The following is a 20,593-nucleotide window of genomic DNA, read 5'->3' on the forward strand; positions in this document are numbered from 1 at the left end:
AGAAACAATGTTCCTTCAGAATTATGTTAGATGGTCTGATTTTAAAAGTGGATAAAGTGTCTAAGATCCTTGAAGGTGTATTTTCAAAGCACTTAGATGTCATATCGAAAATTCCACTCTTTGTAACGTTGTAAGTCTAAGTCGGACTATGGACGCTTTGCAGTAAACGTCCTACATCCAAAAAGCACATGTAACCATTTTCAAAAAAAGAAAGACTACTATCTTTTATTTTGGGGGGGGGGGGGGGGGAATACCATTTCAAACAAGTTTTATGCTTTATGCATTTATCTTTTTAGACTATTTTTGGGGAAAAAATGTGCAGTTAAAACATACACAAAATCAATATGGAGGGGCCAACATTTTTAGCAGACTGGTCCCCCAGACATCCCAGGAGAGAAATGGGGCACTGCTGTGGACTTCATATAAATGCTCTCAGGCACACATCTCACCATTGCTCCCTTATTTTGTCTGCAGAGCCCTCCAAACCCACTACCTCTAACTGTATACCACTATAATAACACTTATGGGCAAAGGGGCACCTATATGTGGATACAGTGGGTTTTTAGTGGGTTTTGGAGGGCTCACAGTTTTCACCACAACTATAACAGGAAAGAGAAGGTATGGGCCTGGGTCTACCTGTCTACAGTGCACTGCATCCCCACTAGACTACTCCAGGGACCTGCATGCTGCTCTAATGGACCTGGCTATAACATGTGAGGCTGCCACAGAGGCTGGTGAGTACTATTTTTATTCACATTTTGGGGCTGGGAGGATTCAGTGACCACTGGGTAAGTAAGGGGTGTCATCCTTGAATTCCTCTAGTGGTTATCTGGTCATTTAAGGCATCTCAGTGTTTAGCGCTAGCTGATTTTTATAGCACAAGCTAAAAATGCTAGCGCACCTTAGTAAATTACCCCCTAATAGCTTTGAAAATGATCCCCTTGGTGTCCTTCTGGACTGTTCTTTGTCATTGATTCCTAAAGTTAGTGCTGCGGTGAAGACTGTATTTTTTAAGTTACATCAATTAAGGAATACAAGGTTTTTATTTTCTGAGAAACATTTTGCCATTTTAGTGCAATCTATTATATTGTCATCTTTGGATTATTCTAACAGCTTTTACTTCTTGTTGTCAGCTCAGTTCATTCTGAGATCACAGGTTGTACAGAATACTGCTACCAAGATGGTGTTTAGAGAGAACAGGTATGATCATGCTACTCCGACTAGTTTGCATTAGCTGCCAGTTAATGCTCAAATTTTTCAAATTAGTTTGTTGGATATACAACATATTTGATGATCAATGCCCAGCGTACCTTGTAAATTTGTTTTCTTTTCCTACATCTGCCAACCAATCTAGAGCCGGTGATTGTCACCTGTTTTATTTCCCCCGTCATTTCTACCATTAAGAATCACTGAAACTATCTTTTTCTTATCAAGCTGGTGTTCTTTGCCAGTGACACTCAGGACTTCACCTACTTATCTTTCTTTCTGAAAAAATGTGAAGACCTATCTTTTTCAGAAATCTTATTCTTAATTTGATGGGGTTTTTTTTTTGTTGCAGAGCACTTCTTGGAACTCACTTTAAACTTAATTATCTTACCTGATAATTTTCCTTCCTTTAGTTATGTTATGATTGGGGTCTGAACCCCTCTCAAACTTACCTCTTTCCTGGGGGTCAGCTTCTTAGCTGGCTTCTGTTTCTTTTCTCTGTCCTTTCTGAGCTGGCTCTGTCTCTCTGTGCTGGCAGCTTCCAGCAGCATGGGGTTAATTGTTTTACTTTACTACAGCTGTGTGTTGCCTGAGTTGCTCTACCTCTCTTTGGGTGTACTGGCTTCAAGTGTTTCACGGTTTTGCATTGGTGTGGGTTGGGCCTCTCTGGGTCAGTGTGCTTTTGCCTAGGTCTAGGGAGTGTGACATCATCAGGGAGGGCCTTGATAAGGAAGTGGTCTTGTTTCCTTCAGGGCCTTTGCAACAGTGGTGTTTGCTGTAGGTAGGGTGGTGCAGTGTGCACTTCTGACGTTGTGTCTAGTTTCCCTGCTTGCTTTTGCTAAGGGCCAGGTTAGTGTTAGTGCAGTGTGCACTGGTAACTGTGTGTTTAGCTTTCCTGCTTTTCCCTTTTGGTTCCCTTCTGTTCCCTCTTGGTTTTGGTAGCATTGCTGTGTGTAGGGCTTTGGAAGCTCTGTTGTTGATAGAAGTACTTCAGGGTTTGGTGTTGTTAGGAACACTGCAGAGTTTGCTGTTAGAAGTACTTCTGGTGTTTGTGCTATTAGGAGCATTGCAGTCTTTGCTGTTGGTGTTTGGTGCTTTAGAAGCACTTTTGGCTTATGTGTTAGCTTCCCTCCTTGTGGCTCCCCTGTCTTCCCTTTTAGTGCTAGGAGCTCTTCTGGTTGCTTGCCAGAGTAGTGCTTAGGAAGCACCTTGTTAGTTGTATCTAGCTTGCTAGAGCAGTGCTTAGGTAGCTGGTTTAGTTTTGTGTTTAGCTTATTAGTGTAAAGCTCTGCTTGTAGCTTGGTGCTTAGTAGCACCTGTGTTAGCTTTGTATTTAGTACCCTGCTCTGTTAGTTTAGGGCTTAGGAAGTCCCTTTCTTGAGCAGGGCTTAGGAGCTCCTGTTTAGTATAGGGCTTAGGAAGTCCTTTTGTCAGTTTACTGTTAGGAACACTCCTGCTGGTTTAGGGCTTGGGAGCACGTAGATCAGTTTAGGGTTAGGAGCACTTCTGTTTCCAGTCCTGGTCCCTATGTCACCCGGTATCCAGTAAGTCCTGTCGGCTACTCGAACCCAGAAGCTCAACTCCTGGGGGGCTTAGTAGCTAAGCACAGGTGAAGCTGTGCGGACCAGTCCAGTGTGCTCCAGTCCAGTGTGTTCCGGTCCGGTGTGTGTTCCAGTCCTGTGTCCTCCAGTCCGGGGGATTCCAGTCCATGTGTTCCGGTTCGCTGGGCAGTGCCTGCAGTCCCTGCTGGTGTGCTTACCCAGTGTTGGTTGGTGGGTTTTGCCTGCTGCTGTCGCTCCTCGGCAGCAGCCCAAGGGCTCACGTTTGCTCCAGAGCCCGGCCCCGCGGGCTCTGAACCTGAGAACCTGACAGATTGCAAAGGCCATGAGCCCGGCAAGAACCCCCGCCCAGCTGACCCAGCTGGGGTCCAGCTCCATCGTTGTTCTTGATCCTTCTATGACTCTTCGTCAGTATCGTGGGAAACTTTTGTCTCATCCTGTTTTGAAGAAGACCCCTGAAGCGGCAGCTGAGAGAAAACGTGTCCGGTGGCTTGGAATCACTGAAAACCCAGTTTCAGATATGGACCCTTTTATCACGCTCGCTGAGTATCGCCGCAGCCTTGTCTTGAATCCAGCTTTGTGGGATACTCCTGAAGCGGTCGCTGAGAGGAGACGTCTGGGGAATTCTACGCTATGGGCTCAGCTGGAGTCCAGTCCAGTCCGAGCAGCACGTCCAGCCAAGCTTCAGAGGCCAGTCCAAGGGATGCTCCTAACCGAGTCGCCGATCCCAGTTCAGGTGGCGCTTCCACTCAAGCCTCTGAGTCCAGTCCGAGGGATGCTTCTGACTGAGTCTCCGATTCCAGTCCAAGCAGCGCTTCAAGCCAAGTCTCTGCGTCCAGTTCAAGTGGCGCTTCAAACCAAGCCTCCTAGTACCAGTTTGGATCCCAGTTCCAACCCCATTTTTGATCTTGATCCGTTTCTGACACTCCAGGATTACCGGGTTGCACTTTTGTCTGATCCAGCCCTGAAGAATACTCCTGAAGCTGCAGCGGAAAGAAGGCGTGTCTCCTGGCTTGGGTTCGAAGAAAACCCAGTTTCTGCTATTGATCCCTCTACCAAGCTGTTCTTTTACCGCTTCCAACTCCTCTCGGAGCCAACCCTACGGGATACTCCTGAAGCCCAAGCTGAAAGAAGGTGGCTTCCTGATTTTTCCCGCCAAATTTCTGAGTCGAGCCTGAAGGGCTTTGCCAGCCGAGATGCTGAGTCTGGAGCGAGTGGCAGCCAAGATGCTGAGTCCGGAGCGAGTTCCAGCAGTGGCAGCCAAGATGCTGTGTCTGGATCGAGTTGCAGTTCCAGTCAAGATGCTGTGTCTGGATCGGGTTGCAGTTCCAGTCAAGATGCGGAGTCTGGATCAAGTGGTAGTTCCAGTCAAGATGCTGAGTCTGGATCGAGTTGCAGTTCCAGTCAAGATGCGGAGTCTGGATCGAGTTGTAGTTCCAGTCAAGATGCTGAGTCTGGATCGAGTTGCAGTTCCAGTCAAGATGCGGAGTCTGGATCGAGTTGTAGTTCCAGTCAAGATGCTGAGTCTGGATCGAGTTGTGGTTCCAGTCAAGATGCTGAGTCTGGATCGAGTTGTAGTTCCAGTCAAGATGCTAAGTCTGGATCGAGTTGCAGTTCCAGTCAAGATGCTGAGTCTGGATCGAGTGGTAGTTCCAGTCAAGATGCTGAGAGTTGTAGTTCCAGTCAAGATGCTGAGTCTGGATCGAGTTGGAGTTCCAATCAAGATGCTGAGTCTGGATCGAGTTGCAGTTCCAGTCAAGATGCTGAGTCTGGATCGAGTTGTAGTTCCAGTCAAGATGCTGAGGCTAGAGCGAGTTGCAGTCCCAGCCGGGATGCTGAGTCTACACCGAGTGATGAGTCAATGATGAGTGCTGAGTCTGCACTGAGTACAGAGTCCAGCCGAGACAATGAGTCCACGATGAGTGCTGAGTCTACACCAAGTGCAGAGCCCAGCCAAGATGACGAGTCCACGATGAGTGCTGAGTCTGCACCGAGTGCAGAGTTCAGCCGAGATGCCGAATCAGAATTGAGTTACAGTCCCGGGCAAGATGCAGAGTCCGGGTCAAGTTACAGTCCCGGCCAAGATGCTGAATCCGGGTTAAGTGAGAGTTGCCGTCCCGGCCAAGAGGCTGAGTCCAGGTCAAGTGGGAGCTGCAGTTCCAGTCAAGATGCTGAGTCTGGATTGAGTTGCAGTTCCAGTCAAGATACTGAGTCTGGAGCGAGTTGCAGTTCCAGTCAAGATGCTGAGTCTGGAGCGAGTGGTAGTTCCAGTCAAGATGCTGAGTCTGGAGCGAGTTGCAGTCCCAGCCGGGATGCTGAGTCTACACCGAGTGATGAGTCCATGATGAGTGCTGAGTTTACACCGAGTGCAGAGCCCAGCCAAGATAATGAGTCCACGATGAGTGCTGAGTCTACACCGAGTGCAGAGCCCAGCCAAGATGACGAGTCCACGATGAGTGCTGAGTCTACACCGAGTGCAGAGTTCAGCCGAGATGCCGAATCAGAATTGAGTTACAGTCCCGGCCAAGATGCTGAGCCCGGTGAGAGTTGCCGTCCCGGTCAAGATGCTGAGTCCGAGTCAAGTTGGAGTTCCAGTCCCAGGCAAGATGCTGAGTCTGGGTCAAGTTGCAGTCCCGGCCAAGATGCCGAGTCCGGGCCAAGTTGGAGTTCCAGTTCCAGGCAAGATGCTGAATCCGGGTCAAGTTGCAACTCCGGTCAAGATGCTGAGTCTGGGTCAAGTTGGAGTTCCAGTCCCAGGCAAGATGCTGAGTCTGGGTCAAGTTGCAGTCCCGGTCAAGAGGCTGAGTCCGGGTCAAGTTGCAGTTCCGGCCAAGATGCTGAGGCCGGACCAGGTTGCAGTCTCAGGCAAGATGCTGACTCTACTCCGAGTTCCCATTTCAGTCAAGATGTTGAACTCCTTCTGAGTTCCAGCTCCAGCCAAGGGGCAAGGTCTAGTCTGAAGTCCAGTTCAAGTTCCTGTCTGGCTTCAGATTCCAGGATGGGTGTGGGCTCTAGCCCAGTTCTGGCTGCTACAGTGGAGTGCCAGGAAGTCAAGGAAGTTGTGGACTCCTTCAGGAGATGGTTCCTGTTGAATAGAACTCCACTTGTTGCATCCAAGACTCTGATCCTGCCTAGCAGCCGTTCTAAAGAGCCTCGTGGTGGACAAAGCCATTCTGGTTTCCTAGTTCCAGATGTACTTGTCACGTCCTGCCCAGCCGCCCAAATTTATGTTGTGAAACCCATTGGGAGATTTCATCACAGCTACCCATGGAGACCTAAATTGTCTTTTGAGACCTGGAGCTCCCGTGGGGACACGGGAGTCTTGAGGGGGAGGTGCTGTTATGATTGGGGTCTGAACCCCTCTCAAACTTACCTCTTTCCTGGGGGTCAGCTTCTTAGCTGGCTTCTGTTTCTTTTCTCTGTCCTTTCTGAGCTGGCTCTGTCTCTCTGTGCTGGCAGCTTCCAGCAGCATGGGGTTAATTGTTTTACTTTACTACAGCTGTGTGTTGCCTGAGTTGCTCTACCTCTCTTTGGGTGTACTGGCTTCAAGTGTTTCACGGTTTTGCATTGGTGTGGGTTGGGCCTCTCTGGGTCAGTGTGCTTTTGCCTAGGTCTAGGGAGTGTGACATCATCAGGGAGGGCCTTGATAAGGAAGTGGTCTTGTTTCCTTCAGGGCCTTTGCAACAGTGGTGTTTGCTGTAGGTAGGGTGGTGCAGTGTGCACTTCTGACGTTGTGTCTAGTTTCCCTGCTTGCTTTTGCTAAGGGCCAGGTTAGTGTTAGTGCAGTGTGCACTGGTAACTGTGTGTTTAGCTTTCCTGCTTTTCCCTTCTGTTCCCTCTTGGTTTTGGTAGCATTGCTGTGTGTAGGGCTTTGGAAGCTCTGTTGTTGATAGAAGTACTTCAGGGTTTGGTGTTGTTAGGAACACTGCAGAGTTTGCTGTTAGAAGTACTTCTGGTGTTTGTGCTATTAGGAGCATTGCAGTCTTTGCTGTTGGTGTTTGGTGCTTTAGAAGCACTTTTGGCTTATGTGTTAGCTTCCCTCCTTGTGGCTCCCCTGTCTTCCCTTTTAGTGCTAGGAGCTCTTCTGGTTGCTTGCCAGAGTAGTGCTTAGGAAGCACCTTGTTAGTTGTATCTAGCTTGCTAGAGCAGTGCTTAGGTAGCTGGTTTAGTTTTGTGTTTAGCTTATTAGTGTAAAGCTCTGCTTGTAGCTTGGTGCTTAGTAGCACCTGTGTTAGCTTTGTATTTAGTACCCTGCTCTGTTAGTTTAGGGCTTAGGAAGTCCCTTTCTTGAGCAGGGCTTAGGAGCTCCTGTTTAGTATAGGGCTTAGGAAGTCCTTTTGTCAGTTTACTGTTAGGAACACTCCTGCTGGTTTAGGGCTTGGGAGCACGTAGATCAGTTTAGGGTTAGGAGCACTTCTGTTTCCAGTCCTGGTCCCTATGTCACCCGGTATCCAGTAAGTCCTGTCGGCTACTCGAACCCAGAAGCTCAACTCCTGGGGGGCTTAGTAGCTAAGCACAGGTGAAGCTGTGCGGACCAGTCCAGTGTGCTCCAGTCCAGTGTGTTCCGGTCCGGTGTGTGTTCCAGTCCTGTGTCCTCCAGTCCGGGGGATTCCAGTCCATGTGTTCCGGTTCGCTGGGCAGTGCCTGCAGTCCCTGCTGGTGTGCTTACCCAGTGTTGGTTGGTGGGTTTTGCCTGCTGCTGTCGCTCCTCGGCAGCAGCCCAAGGGCTCACGTTTGCTCCAGAGCCCGGCCCCGCGGGCTCTGAACCTGAGAACCTGACAAGTTACAGCAGATGAATCCAGAGACTTGTGAGTTATGACCATCTACCAGCAGGTAGAGATAGGGAGTGCTCCTTGGTCAGTCAGTATTTCTCATAACAAAGCAGAAGAAAAGAGAATTATAACATTCCTCCTTCCCCACAGGGAAAAGTGATAAACCAAAAACTGCAAACATGTAAACTGATTAAAACAGTCCAACTAAAATATAAAAATGCAGCAAAAAGTTCCAAAAGAGAACTAACCAATAGGAACTACTGGAAAATCAGGATGGGCCTCTGGATTCATCTGCTGTGACTAAAGGAAAGAAAATTATCAGGTAAAAATAATTTTTTGTTCCTTAGCGTCAGTGGCAGATGAATCCAGAGACATGTGGGATATAGCAAAGGAGTCCTAAAGTAGGGTGGGAACATAAAGCTCCCATGGATAGCACCAATACTCCAAAAGATGCATCCAACTGAGCAGAGACATTCAAACGGTAGTGTCTGGAGAAGGTATGCAAGGAAGACCATGTTGCTGCCCTACATATTTCCTCCAGGGAGGACAGACAGACTTCCGCCCAGAAATTCATGACAGCTGGGGTAGAAGGCATCCTGAATCCGGTTGGAAGTGGCTTACCTGCTAGTAAATACGCAGACGCAATAGCCTCATTGACCCAGTGAGCTAGTGTGGCTTTATAAGCTGCATTACCTTTCTGAGGTCCCAAGCAAAGCACGAACAAATGATCTGACCAACGGAACTCATTGGTCACTTCCAAATAGTGTAGCAGTACATGGTGAACATTATGGAAGCAGGACGAAACAAAGGTTGATTGAGATGAAAGGCAGAAACAACCTTAGGAAGAAAAGATGGGACTGTGCACCCTGTCACTTGTTCAGGAGAAATCCGGAGGATCTTGACAAGATGGAGCCTGTAATTCCGAAACCCTGCTTGGAATGATATCTGGATCGCTGATTAAATCTAGGCTGCCCCAGATGATAGCACCTGGTATTTTTTAAAACAAGGGCGAGCCTGACCTGACTGGAAAGAACATTTAGACATGTCCTCAGGAAGATGCTGAGTCTGTGAGTCACCCAGATATTTCACCCTTCATTAAGTCCTCACCAAATAACAGTTTTCCCTTAAAAGGGACCTTAACCAGTCGCTGTTTGAAGCTGTATCTGCTGCCCAGTGGCACAACCACAGCAAACAACAGGCTGTGACTGCCAAAGACATCTGCTTGGGGGACATCCGAAACTAGTCATACAAGGAATCTGCCAAATATGCCAGCCCAGTCTCCACATCTGGCAATTCAGGAGGAGGTGGACTGTTGGACTTCTGGAAGGAATCTGAAATCTGTTGCTCTTAGCTAAGGAAACCCTAGCAGCATACAAGCTGCAGATAGCCATCTACAGAGAAAGAAACCTTCTGAATTATCAGAAGGCAGATGCGCTGAATCCACCAGTTGAGACTTAATTTGACTTGGAGGGTCCAAGAAAGATAGACACCAACAGCTGAGAAGGAACCCCTGAAGTGGTCTGATGTGGGATCTGGCCCATGGAAGAATGTCCAAGAAAGAAGCCATTGTGCACAGAAGTTGAACATATTCCCAGACCCCAGGACCTGGTAGGGAACGTAGAACCTCAATTGGGTGTGAATCTTTTGCTGATGAGCAACAGGAAGAAATGTCTTCCCTAAGCCTATGTTGAATAACATTCCCAAATATGCCAAGATTTGTGTTGGAAACAACTAACTTTGAATATTTTGAAGAGCTATCTTAGGTGAAACTTGAGGACTCTCTTCACAAGACGAGTCGCAAATCAGCCAATTGCGAGGTATGGACAAATCTGCAATCCATCCTTGTGAAGGAAGGCTGTCACTCCTACCATGACCTTGGTGATATGGAAAGGCTGAATGACATGGTCATAAATTGAAAATGTTCTCCAAATCTTCTGTGGGATGGTGAAATGGGAATATGAAAGCACGCTTCCTTGAGAACCAGGGAGGTCAGAAACTCTCCCTGCTGGAACAAAACTATTACAAACGGCAATGTTCCCATTTGAAATGCTGAACCTTTAAAACTCTGACTCTTTTGAAGTCCAAAATCAGGTGGAAGGAAGTTCCCTTGTTTGGAACTACAAAGTAAATAGAATAACCTACTGTTCCCCAATTGCAACTGGGGACAGTCTTGACTGTGCCTAAATGAAGAAGTTTGCAAGGTGGCTTGACCAGGTTGATATTTGGGCTGGAGCTTGCATGATTTCAAGATAAAATCTGCAGTGGAATGAGAGAACTCCAAATTGTAACCTTGCTTTAATATTTCCAAGACACATTGGTCTGAGGTAATTTTGGTCCAATCCTCATGGAACCAGGAGAGCAGTACTGTTATACCCCCCCCCCCCCCTAAAGATGGCACTGCTCTGCCACACACTCTAAAGCTCTACTGAATTGAGAGACCCAGAACAAGAGCTGCCAACAAATGAGACCAGGAGCTCAAGAGAGACCATCCATCCGTCTGGCTGGAGACAGAGAATACTGGAACATTTCATCCTATAAGACAGTGTAGTTCAGTGCTCTCTATCTCCACCTGCTGGTAGATAGTCACAACCCACAAGTCTCTGGATTCATCTCCTGCTGATGCAAAGAAAGTATTTTTCTTAATGACTTATCTTTTTTTCAAAATCATATTCTTTTCTGGAATCTGCTTTGAACCTAATTGCTGGGAGTTGGCAGAATAGAAATACTGTATCATATCATAACCTTAGAAGCTACTTCTTTTAGCATTTTTATAACCATTTTTCTCATTTTTTTCATAGCTGCCCTTTCAAAAGTTAAATGATGCCACAGTAGATTTCCTTAGTGTTTTCACTCAAATACCTCAAATTTGATGATATTATGATCACTATTGCCTACTGGACCCAACACTTACCTCCCACAAAAAGTCCTGCTTTTCAGTAAGGACTAGATTGACAACAATTTCCCCTCTTATCAGTTCCTGGACCAGCTTTTCATTAGCACTTGCTAAATGCTAAGAAGCCCATTGGTATAAAATGGGCTTCTAAGGATTCTTAGTGCATGCTAAGCTTTAGCATAAGGGCCCCTTAACTCTGTATGTATGTCCAAAAATGTCTTCAATACTATAGAACGGAACTGAATTTCAGTGTTAAACACATCCTACAGGAAAACAACTCCAATTGAGGGCTACAGCAATCTAATCATAAGTTATTGACTTATCATCAATTTGCTAACTTGTGTTGTTTGGTTCTGGACTGGGTTTTACCCGACATTTGCCGTGGGGATAATAGAAGAAGATTAATGCAGTGAAAGCAGCAATGGATTTTTACATTTCATACAATGGAACCTTATGGTTTGACTATACATCTTAAATGGAATGACTTTTATTAAGAGTCTGGTTTAAATGGTGTGACGCAGAATGTGGTTATTGCTGTTTGCTCAAGTTTGGAGTTCAGTGATTGGTTTATTTGAAAGATGATGTTTGTTATTTATAGGAGCCCTGCTTTGAAGCCATCTTTGTCTAGCATTCCCTTGGCATAACCTCAGATGCAGTGGAAGCAAAACAAGGGGCTCTTGTTGGGTAAAATGGGGATAATCAAACAAATATTGTTGATAAGAACACAGATAAGTAATTCTTTTTCACATAGAGAATTGTGATATGGAAAAGGTTGAAGAGAAATGCTGTGATGCATGATTATTTTTTTTTTATTGCATTTCAAAAGAATACAGGAAGAATCCCATAAAAAGAATACAGAAGAATTCCATTGTGAGAACCGTAATAATAATGAAAGAAAGAAAAAGAAAGAAAGAAAGAAAAAGAAAGAAAGAAAGAAAGAACTACTACTACTATTTAGCATTTCTGTAGCGCTACAAGGCGCACGCAGTGCTGCACAAACATAGAAAAAAGACAGTCCCTGCTCAAAAAGCTTACAATCTAATAGACAAAAAATAAAGTAAGCAAATCAAATCAATTAATGTGTACGGGAAGGAAGAGAGGAGGGTAGGTGGAGGCGAGTGGTTACAAGTGGTTACGAGACTTAGGGGCTCAGGAAGTTATTTCCAGGCGTAGGGTGCAGCGAGACAGAAGGCGCGAAGTCTGGAGTTGGCAGTAGTGGAGAAGGGAACAGATAAGAAGGATTTATCCATGGAGCGGAGTGCACGGGAAGGGGTGTAGGGAAGGATGAGTGTGGAGAGAGAGAAAGAAAGAAAGAAAGAAAGAAAGAAAGAAAGAAAGAAAGAAAGAAAGAAAGAAAGAAAGAAAGAAAAGCAAATTCCAGGAAACAAATATCTTGAACCAATATCCCATAAGGGGTTCCAAGAGCTCATAACAATTTAAGGAAAAAGAAATGCTAACAAATAAGAAAAAATTCTAAAGAGGGGACAAACAAAATCTTTCTGTGGGGATAGCCAGGCAAGTTACTTCTCTAGGCTGTACTGAGCTACTAGACTCTACAACTTTGTTCCTCAAAAATATTACTGAGAAGGCTCAAAGAAAATGTAGTCTTATCTTTGTATCATGCATTTACATGGACATTTATTTATTTATTTTTGTTAAATTTGTACCCTGCACTTTCCCACTCATGGCAGGCTCAATGCGGCTTACATGGGGCAATGGAGGGTTAAGTGACTTGCCCAGAGTCACAAGGAGCTGCCTGTGCCTGAAGTGGGAATCGAACTCAGTTCTTCAGTTCCCCAGGACCAAACTCCACCACCCTAACCACTAGGCCACTCCTCCACTGAAATAGGGGCTTTTGTTATATCAGGAAACATTCTTACATTAAGAGGAAGAAATAAGGAGTTTTTATATTTAAAATAAAGTCATAACAGCCAATCCCTATCAGAATCCAATGCCAATGTCACCCCAACTGTATCTGGCACAAATAGCTCTTCTCTAGAGGACTCTAAAAAGCCAGTTAAATCCAAACTGTCCTGAGAAATTGGTGACAGAATATCTTGGCCTTCAGTAACGGTGTTTTTCTTATATGGAGGAAGATAATATATTCTGGCAATAGGCAGTAACATCTGCGAAGGAACTTGCAAATGCTCCATCATGTACCTCTTAAACATATCTTGCGGTGATACTCCAGATTTTTTAGGAAAGTTAAAAAGGCGCAAGTTCAAATGTCTTACAGAATTCTCCAAATTCTCACAGTTCAGAAGCAAGGTGGTATTATCTCTTGATACAGCAGAATTTAAACTGCCCGATATTCAGCCAGCAGTGGGCACTGTTTTAACTGCCCGCTGCCAGCATTCCACTCAGAGTTTTAATTCTGGGCAGTTTCTGGTGATCAGCACTAAATATCGTGTTTTTCATCACCAGCTAATACAGACTTAACTGGCCAGGGCTTAGTGGGCAAAAATAGGCCTACTTTTTGTGTGGACATATTTGGCCACTAAGCATGGCCAGTTAAGTTCTGAATATCGAGACATAACCGGTCATGCCCCTGGAATGCCCCCAACATCGCTGGCTTTATTTTCATTGCTAACTGGGTGATTTCAGTTGTGACAACTGGTTAAATGGCTCAGAACTCGGCCCAGAGGCTGCAGCTGAAGAACTCCCTCCTGGCATACTAGAGATGATAATATCTCTTCCGACTGCTTCCATAGCTCATGGTCTCAAACGGGATCCCACAGTCGGTTTCTCTGCCTGCCTCAGTCAGGAAAGAAGTGACATTACCTCTCAGCATCTGTTCCGCAAGAGTTGTGGCTTCCCTCAGGCATGCTGGATTGGGCAGTGGGACCTAATCTTCAGGGATCAGCAACATCTGCATTCAAGGGAGGCTGGAATTGGTGTCTCACCTCCAGCAACTCCCAGCAAACCATCCTCAGACAATGACTCTCGAACCACAAAAGCATCAATTGTCAGCAAAGATTAAAGGAAGGTAGGTCAAGCCACTGCTGCAGATTTCCCTGTTTTTCATGGGCATAACGTTCAGGAAAGGAGCTTGTGTTGAAGTGTCCTTCCTCTAAGATGCCATCTTGGAACCATGCATGATCATTTTTGATAATATAGCGGAATAACGTTTTAATTCACTTGGCACTGTAATATCATATTTGAATTTGACTATAATGGAGGGGGGTGGGGGGTTGGCTGAAGTCCTTTTTTTCTCCACTTCAGAATTGCTTTATATTAGAGGAATTCTGGAACTTATGATTAGATTGCCGTAGCCCTTCTGTAGAAGCACTGAGGATCACTTCCAGTCTACAGCAGTTTTTTTGGACATATGCAGTACTAAGTGAATTGGAACAGGATTGGCTATTTAGCAATTGAATGTTAATTGAGCTCTTGCTACCTCAATAATTTTGTATTGATAACTGAAATCACCCATTTTTATAGTGCTGCAAATTTGCTAGCTTCCCTAATTTGTTAACATTTTATCATCTGTTTGTTACAGTATTGTCAACCCCTACTAATCTACCAATATCCATCATAATAGGTTCAGGCACTAACAAAGAAATGTTTCCAAAAGGTCTCATTTGCTTATTAGTTCTTCTCAGTGGCATAGCCATGGGGGACCTTGGGGTTCAGCACCCCTCCAAACCTGCAGCACCCATCAAATGGCTGGCAGGTAGGTTGGTAAGGAGAGGCTGCAGCAGCAAGGCTGGCAGCGGGAAGGGAAGGGGGGAGATATTAAACAGTAGGGGGGGGGGAAGAGAAACTGAGAAGTTGGCCAACTGGGAAGGGGTTAGAGAGGAAAGGGAGATGCTGGTCACTGGGAGTGTAGAGAGGGAAAAAGTGTAGAGAGGGAGTGGAGGAGTGGCCTAGTGGTTAGGGTGGTGGACTTTGGTCCTGGGGAACTGAGGAACTGAGTTCGATTCCCACTTCAGGCACAGGCAGCTCCTTGTGACTCTGGGCAAGTCACTTAACCCTCCATTGCCCCATGTAAGCCGCATTGAGCCTGCCATGAGTGGGAAAGCGCGGGGTACAAATGTAACAAAAAAAATAACCTGAGATGCAGGCCACCTGCAGGAGGGGAGTGCCTGCAGAACTGAAGGTTTGCCTTGGGCGTCTGATACCCTGAGCCAGCCCTGGAACAATGAGATAATTCACCTGTTCCTGTTGCTGCTTGGCCAGTTCCATTTGTTGGCGCTGTTTCTCAATTTGTGATGCAGCAATTTTCTTCTGTTCATCATGAGCTGCCAGCAGCTGCTCCCGCAAGCTGGTTAGTTGATTAATCATACCCATCAACTGCCTCTCCTTCTCAGCTAGGCTTTCTGGAGTTCCTGGAAATTGAAAGGTGAAAGAAAATGAGGATGGTATAACAAGTACATTTATCAGTCCATCTCAAATATTCCTTTTATGATAACCCTTCTGTATTAATCATTACACGGTAATCTTCAAAATTAATTAGTTGCAAAGACTGTGTGTATTTTAACCCACAGACTGTGTATTAATTTTCAAAGGGAAATTGCACACCTACTTTCTTTTTGAAAACTGTCTAAGGAAAAAGTAACCAACTTCTTGCCTCTTATCTCATACATCTCCTTTGGATTTATGAACCGCAAGTGCATTACTCTTCACTTCTTCACATTAAATTTTAACTGCCAGACCTTTGACGTGTCTTCCAATGAAGAATGAGGTCATAAGACTGTTGAACCACCCAATACTGAACTGCGATTTGAATGATGTAAAATTGATATTCTTGGAGTTTCCCTGAATCAGAATGTTTGGAATAAAGTGACGTGTTACCTTTTCTTCAGAGACAGAGCCTCTACCAGAACTATATAAAAGAGGCATCTCTGAGGACCAAATGTTATCTGGTACCCTCATCAGACCTGAGATATCTCCAGTGTCTCCCCAGGTTGTAAAACTCCACTGTACTTTGCTGAACTCCTCTGCACTGCCCTGCTCATCTCTGACCTACTGGGACAGATATTCCAAAGCCTGTTGCAGCTGAAACCTGTTCAGCTGCCTGCCACTCCTGCATCCTGATGGAGGTGAAGTCCATGGCACTACCAGGTTATATAAATGCAAGCTTTGTTGTGTTATTGGGTAAAAGCAGGTGGTTTGATAGTTGTTGGGCTTAGGGGAGGCCATGTGCTTACTCTGCATCTTCCCTGATAAGGGTTCAAATATTCACATTTATAGAATGTTTGTGTATTATTTTCTCAGAGCCATCTAGCATTTGTACAGCAATCTTACATACTAATTACCACTGTTTTATTTTGATTGCTTCATTTGCATGTAAATAAAGCAGTTTCTATTTTTATAAACTTTGGGCCTTTTGTCAGTTGCTTGTCAGTGATTTTAGCAGCCAAGAACTCAGATACGCTTAGATAGGGGACACAGCCTAATAATCTCGATAACAGAGTGCTACCATTACATATAATTGAATATGAAAGACACTCATGCAAAGCATATTCAGTGACTAGAGAAAGATATTGAGGATTTAAGCATCCACATCTGTAGGAATAATCTATGCACCTTGGACTTGCCAGAGAACATAGAAAAGATCCCATAGCGTTCTGCCAAATATTTCTACCTGAATTAATGGTGCTCACCATGGATTGGCCCACACAGGTAAAGCAGGCGCACAGTGTGCTTTCCAACCACGTTCAACAACTAAAGTACTGAGATACCCACAAGATTTGCAAATTTTGACAACAGCCAAAGCCCCACTTAACTGGCAAGCCTACAACATAATTATTGTTCCAGATGTTAGTAACACTACAGAAGATAAGCGCAAACAGTTCCTCACAATGAGGGACCAGCTTAAGGAAAGACAGCACAATATCGATTATACTGTCTGATTAGAATTAGGATTTTGATGATCCTGGCAATTTAGGGCTTCTTTAATAAAGCTGCGCTATGGATTCCTGCGCATGAGAGGAAGCCCATTCAATTCCTATGGGCATCCACTCATTTACTGTGCAGGAATTGCTAGTGCGGCTTATAAAAGAAGCCTTTACAGATTTATTTGCAACAAGCTGGCCACATAGAGATGGATACCTGAATTTAATGCTGCATCACAACTAAGCCTTGTTTTCTTATCTACTATAATAAAACTCACCCTCAACGTTCTGAAGACACTGACGTCAGTGAAGCCAAGCTCTGACTTCCTTCAAAAAGGTTCGAAGGTTCGTGGTGGTGAAGCCACCAAAATCACTCCGGGCCCCACCCTCGAGGGCGGAGCAATGGCACAACAACAAAGGGGTTGGCAGGGAGGGAGGCAGGGAGGAGGGGGGGTGGGGGTGGGAAATCGCTCTGGGTCCCGCCCTCGCGTCAAACGTTATGACGTTGGGGGCGGAGCAATGCCAGACCAACGAGGGGGTTGGCCAGGGAGGGAGGGAGGGAGGAGGGGGGTGTTGGCGAAGAAAACCTTGCTAGCGCCCGTTTCATCTGCTCTGAAACGGGCTTCTTTTACTAGTATTATATACCTGCACTTAATGCTCTATACCAGTGAGTAATGTATAGGATGGAGACTTATTGTGTCACAGACTATCATTCTATTCTCCTTCTTTTCTATTTATGTTATTTTACTTGATATATGCCGGACATGGTTTTAAATTAGGATGTGAGGATGGAATCTCTGTTTGTTTGTTTTACCATTTGAGTGCTATGGAACTACAAGATATCCTCAACAGAGGAAGGCAATTTTATGTTTTGCTTAAATATTTGCTTCTGTGTTTAATCATTCCTTTCATACTTATAGTTTTGTTTGGTTGATATAGCTGATGTGAATGCTTTTGAGTTTATATGAATGTTTCACACATTTAAAGTTCTGCTATATTCATAGCAAATTTATGGAAGAAAACTGACACTTGCTAACAATTTTATATATAGAAAACACAGAGAAAAAAAACTGAAAATTGAAGGCAGATAATGATCTTATGGCCTTTTCAGTCTTCTCATCTATTCCATCTACTATCCTTTCTTGTCCCTTAGAGATCCTATGTACTTATATCAAGTTTTCTTGATTTCAGATACAGTCTTTGTCTCCACCAACTCCACTAACAGGCCATTCCATGAATTCATAACTCTTTCTGTGAAGAAGTATTTCCTTAGGTTACTCCTGAATCTGTCCCCTTTCACCTTCATCCCCACAGTCCAGAGCTTCCTTTCAATTGAAAGAGGCTCCCTCCTGTGCATTTATGCCACAGAGGTATTTAAACATCTCCCCTCTCCTGCTTTTCTTCCACAGAAAACATATTGATCTTTAACTCTATCCCCATACATTTTATGATGAAGACCACCAACCATTTTAGTAGCCAGCCTCTGATTGACTCCATCCTGTTTATATTTTTTGAAGTTGCAGTCTCCAGAATTGTACAGAGTACTCTAAATAAGGTCTAATCAGAGACTTATAAAGAGGCATCATCACCTCCTTTTTCTGTTTGGTCATTCCTCTCCTTATGCACAAAGCATCCTTCTAGCTTCCATCATTGCCTTTCCTATCTGTTTGGCCACCTTCAGTCCATCACATATGATCACACCCAAGTCCCGCTTCTCTTTAGTAGACAAAAGTATTTCACCCTCTAAACTGTACCAGTGCCTCAGGTTTTTGTAACCCAAATGCATGATTCTGCATTTTTAGCATTCAATTATATATATATATATATATATATATATATATATATATATATATATATATATATATATACAAGCCGTAAAGCCCGTTACAACGGATGAAATTTCTGATGTATGTAATGAAATAGCAAAACGGGCAAGATTTTTTAGGTTTATATACTATGTTCTTTGTGTAAACAGCATTAGATCCTTCAGAATTTGAATCTTGTTATTGTTTGACTTATGTGATTTCCTATATCACTTATTGTTGAGAGAGAGAGAGAGAGAGAGCGCGACTGTCTGAGAGAGAGAGAGCGTCTGTCTGAGAGAGTGTCTGAGAGCGAGAGCATTTTTTCTGAGAGAGCGTCTGTCAGAGAGAGAGAGTGTCTGTCAGAGAGAGAGAACATCTGAGAGAGAGCATCTGCCTGAGAGAGAGAGAGAGAGAGAGCGTCTGTCTGAGAGAGAGCATCTGTCAGAGTGTTTTTCTGAGAGAGAGAGCGTCTGTCAGAGGGAGCATCTGTGTTTGAGAGAGACAGCGAGCGTCTGTGTGAGAGAGAGAGCATCTGAGAGAGCGTCTGTCAGAGAGAGAGAGCATCTGTCTGAGAGAGAGAGCGTCTGTCAGAGAGAGCGTCTGTGTGAGTGAGTGAGTCTGTGTGAGAGAGAGAGCGTCTGTGTGAGAGAGAGCATCTGTCTGAGAGAGAGAGAGAGAGAGCGTGTATCTGAGAGAGTGTCTGTCTGAGAGAGAACATGTCAGAGAGAGAGAGCGTCTGTCAGAGAGAGAGAGCGTCTGTCAGAGAGAGAGAGAGAGCATGTCTGAGAGAGAGAGAGAGCGTCTGTCAGAGAGAGAGAGCGTCTGCCAGAGAGAGAGTGGACCCCGTGGATCTAAACCGTATGACCTTAAGTGCCCAAACCCCCTTACCCTCTCCCTCGCTGATGATAACAGCTGACCCTCTCTCCACCACCACACTAACCCCTCACTGACAAATGACGGTGATTGAAAGTGGGTCCCAGGAGTGAATGACTGATTGGGGAAGGCAGTGGGAAGACTCACCGGAGAGTCAGAGGCGAAATGTCGGACTCGGATAGTCTGTGTGAAACCGAGCGGCGGTTGTGCAGGAAGGGCAGTTAATGAGTGAGTCACACAATGAAAAAAAAAAAAGAACAAAAGCACCAAGAGCAGCACTCCTGTCACTACCCCCAGGGAAAGGAGGTGGCCTGCAAGGTGTGCTAGGGGGGTTAGAAAGTGTGGAGGGAAAAACCAGGATATTTCGGGGGAGGGGACACAGTAAGTGAGCAATTTAAACTTGTAGTACTGCAACTGGGGAAAACTGTTTAAAAAGCAGCCGATCACCATGTCTTCCCTCCTTCGGCTGACTCGCACAGTTGTGAGCGATGTGGTCGGGACTCGGGAGGCTCGCTGGAGGGGGCGCATGCACGGCACGTCGGTCACTCTTCATTTATATAGTAGGATATATATATATATATATATATATATATATATATATATATATATATATTAGGGGGAGAGCAACGATTAAAATAATCGCGATTAATCATGCAATATTTGGGTTCATAAAGTGTAATCAGGGCCCGTCTTAGGGCGAGGCGACCGAGGCGGCCGCATAGGGCCCCGCGCGGCATGCCTGGGGTCGCCCTGCCCGCCGCTCCCCCCCCGACGATCGATCGCTGTTCTGAAAACAATTTGAGAAGCGCCGAGTAGCAGGCAGCGCCTCGCGTCTGCCTTGCTAGTAAAAATCTCCTGCAGGCTGCACGTCGTCAGGCTGGCCTTCCCGCATTAAGTCCCGCCCTCCTCTGAGGTAATAGGTTCTTCCCGCATTAAGTCCCACCCTCCTCTGAGGGGACTGGTGGGATAGAGGGGCTGGAACTGGGGGCTGAAAAAAAGGGGCAGAGAGAGGGGCAGATCCTGGATGGAAGGGGGAGCGAGAGGGAGCGCAGACCTGGATGGATGGGAGAGGGAGGGCAAATGGTGGATTGAAGGGGCAGAGAGACAGTGGATGGAAGGGATAGAAAGGGCAGACAGTGAATGGAAGGGGCAGAAATAGAGGGCAGATGTGCACGAAAGGGGCAGGGAGAGAGGGCAGACATTGGATGGAGGGGACAGCAGAGAGGGCAGACACTGGATGGCAGAGAGAGAGAGCGAAGACAGATGCTGGATGGAAGGAAGACAGTGAAAAGAAGATGAGGAAAGCAGAAACCAGAGACGACAAACTGTAAATAAAATATATATTTTTATTTTTTTGCTTTAGGATATAGTATTGTAGCTGTGTTAATAAATGTTTATAATAGAACATTTAAATAAGGTAATCTTTTTATTGGACTAATTTTAATACATTTTGACAAACTTTCGGAGAACAAAGCCCCCTTCCTCAGGTCAGGATAGGATACTGTAACAGCTCTATACTGTATTGACCTGAGGACGGAGGTTTTGGCCTCTGAAAGCTAAATGTATTAGTCCAATAAAATGGTATTATTTTATTTTCTATGTTTGTTTTATTTCTATTTGTTAATTCGTAAAGTGGTGATTGGTATTT

The 20,593-nt window shown here is 45.2% G+C and overlaps 1 protein-coding gene across 2 annotated transcripts in view; it reads right to left on the reverse strand.

The window, feature by feature from the left end:
• SOX5 (SRY-box transcription factor 5) overlaps nucleotides 1-20,593 on the reverse strand; it is an 860,916-nt gene that overhangs the window by 330,190 nt on the left and 510,133 nt on the right. For both annotated transcript variants that reach the window (XM_030214565.1, XM_030214564.1), the window contains exon 6: nucleotides 14,586-14,758. In XM_030214565.1, the coding sequence (XP_030070425.1) occupies nucleotides 14,586-14,758 (173 nt within the window). The remainder of the gene's footprint in view (nucleotides 1-14,585; nucleotides 14,759-20,593) is intronic.

The sequence above is a fragment of the Microcaecilia unicolor genome, chromosome 9 (genome assembly GCF_901765095.1).
Source record: "Microcaecilia unicolor chromosome 9, aMicUni1.1, whole genome shotgun sequence".
Classification (NCBI taxonomy): Eukaryota; Metazoa; Chordata; class Amphibia; order Gymnophiona; family Siphonopidae; genus Microcaecilia; species Microcaecilia unicolor.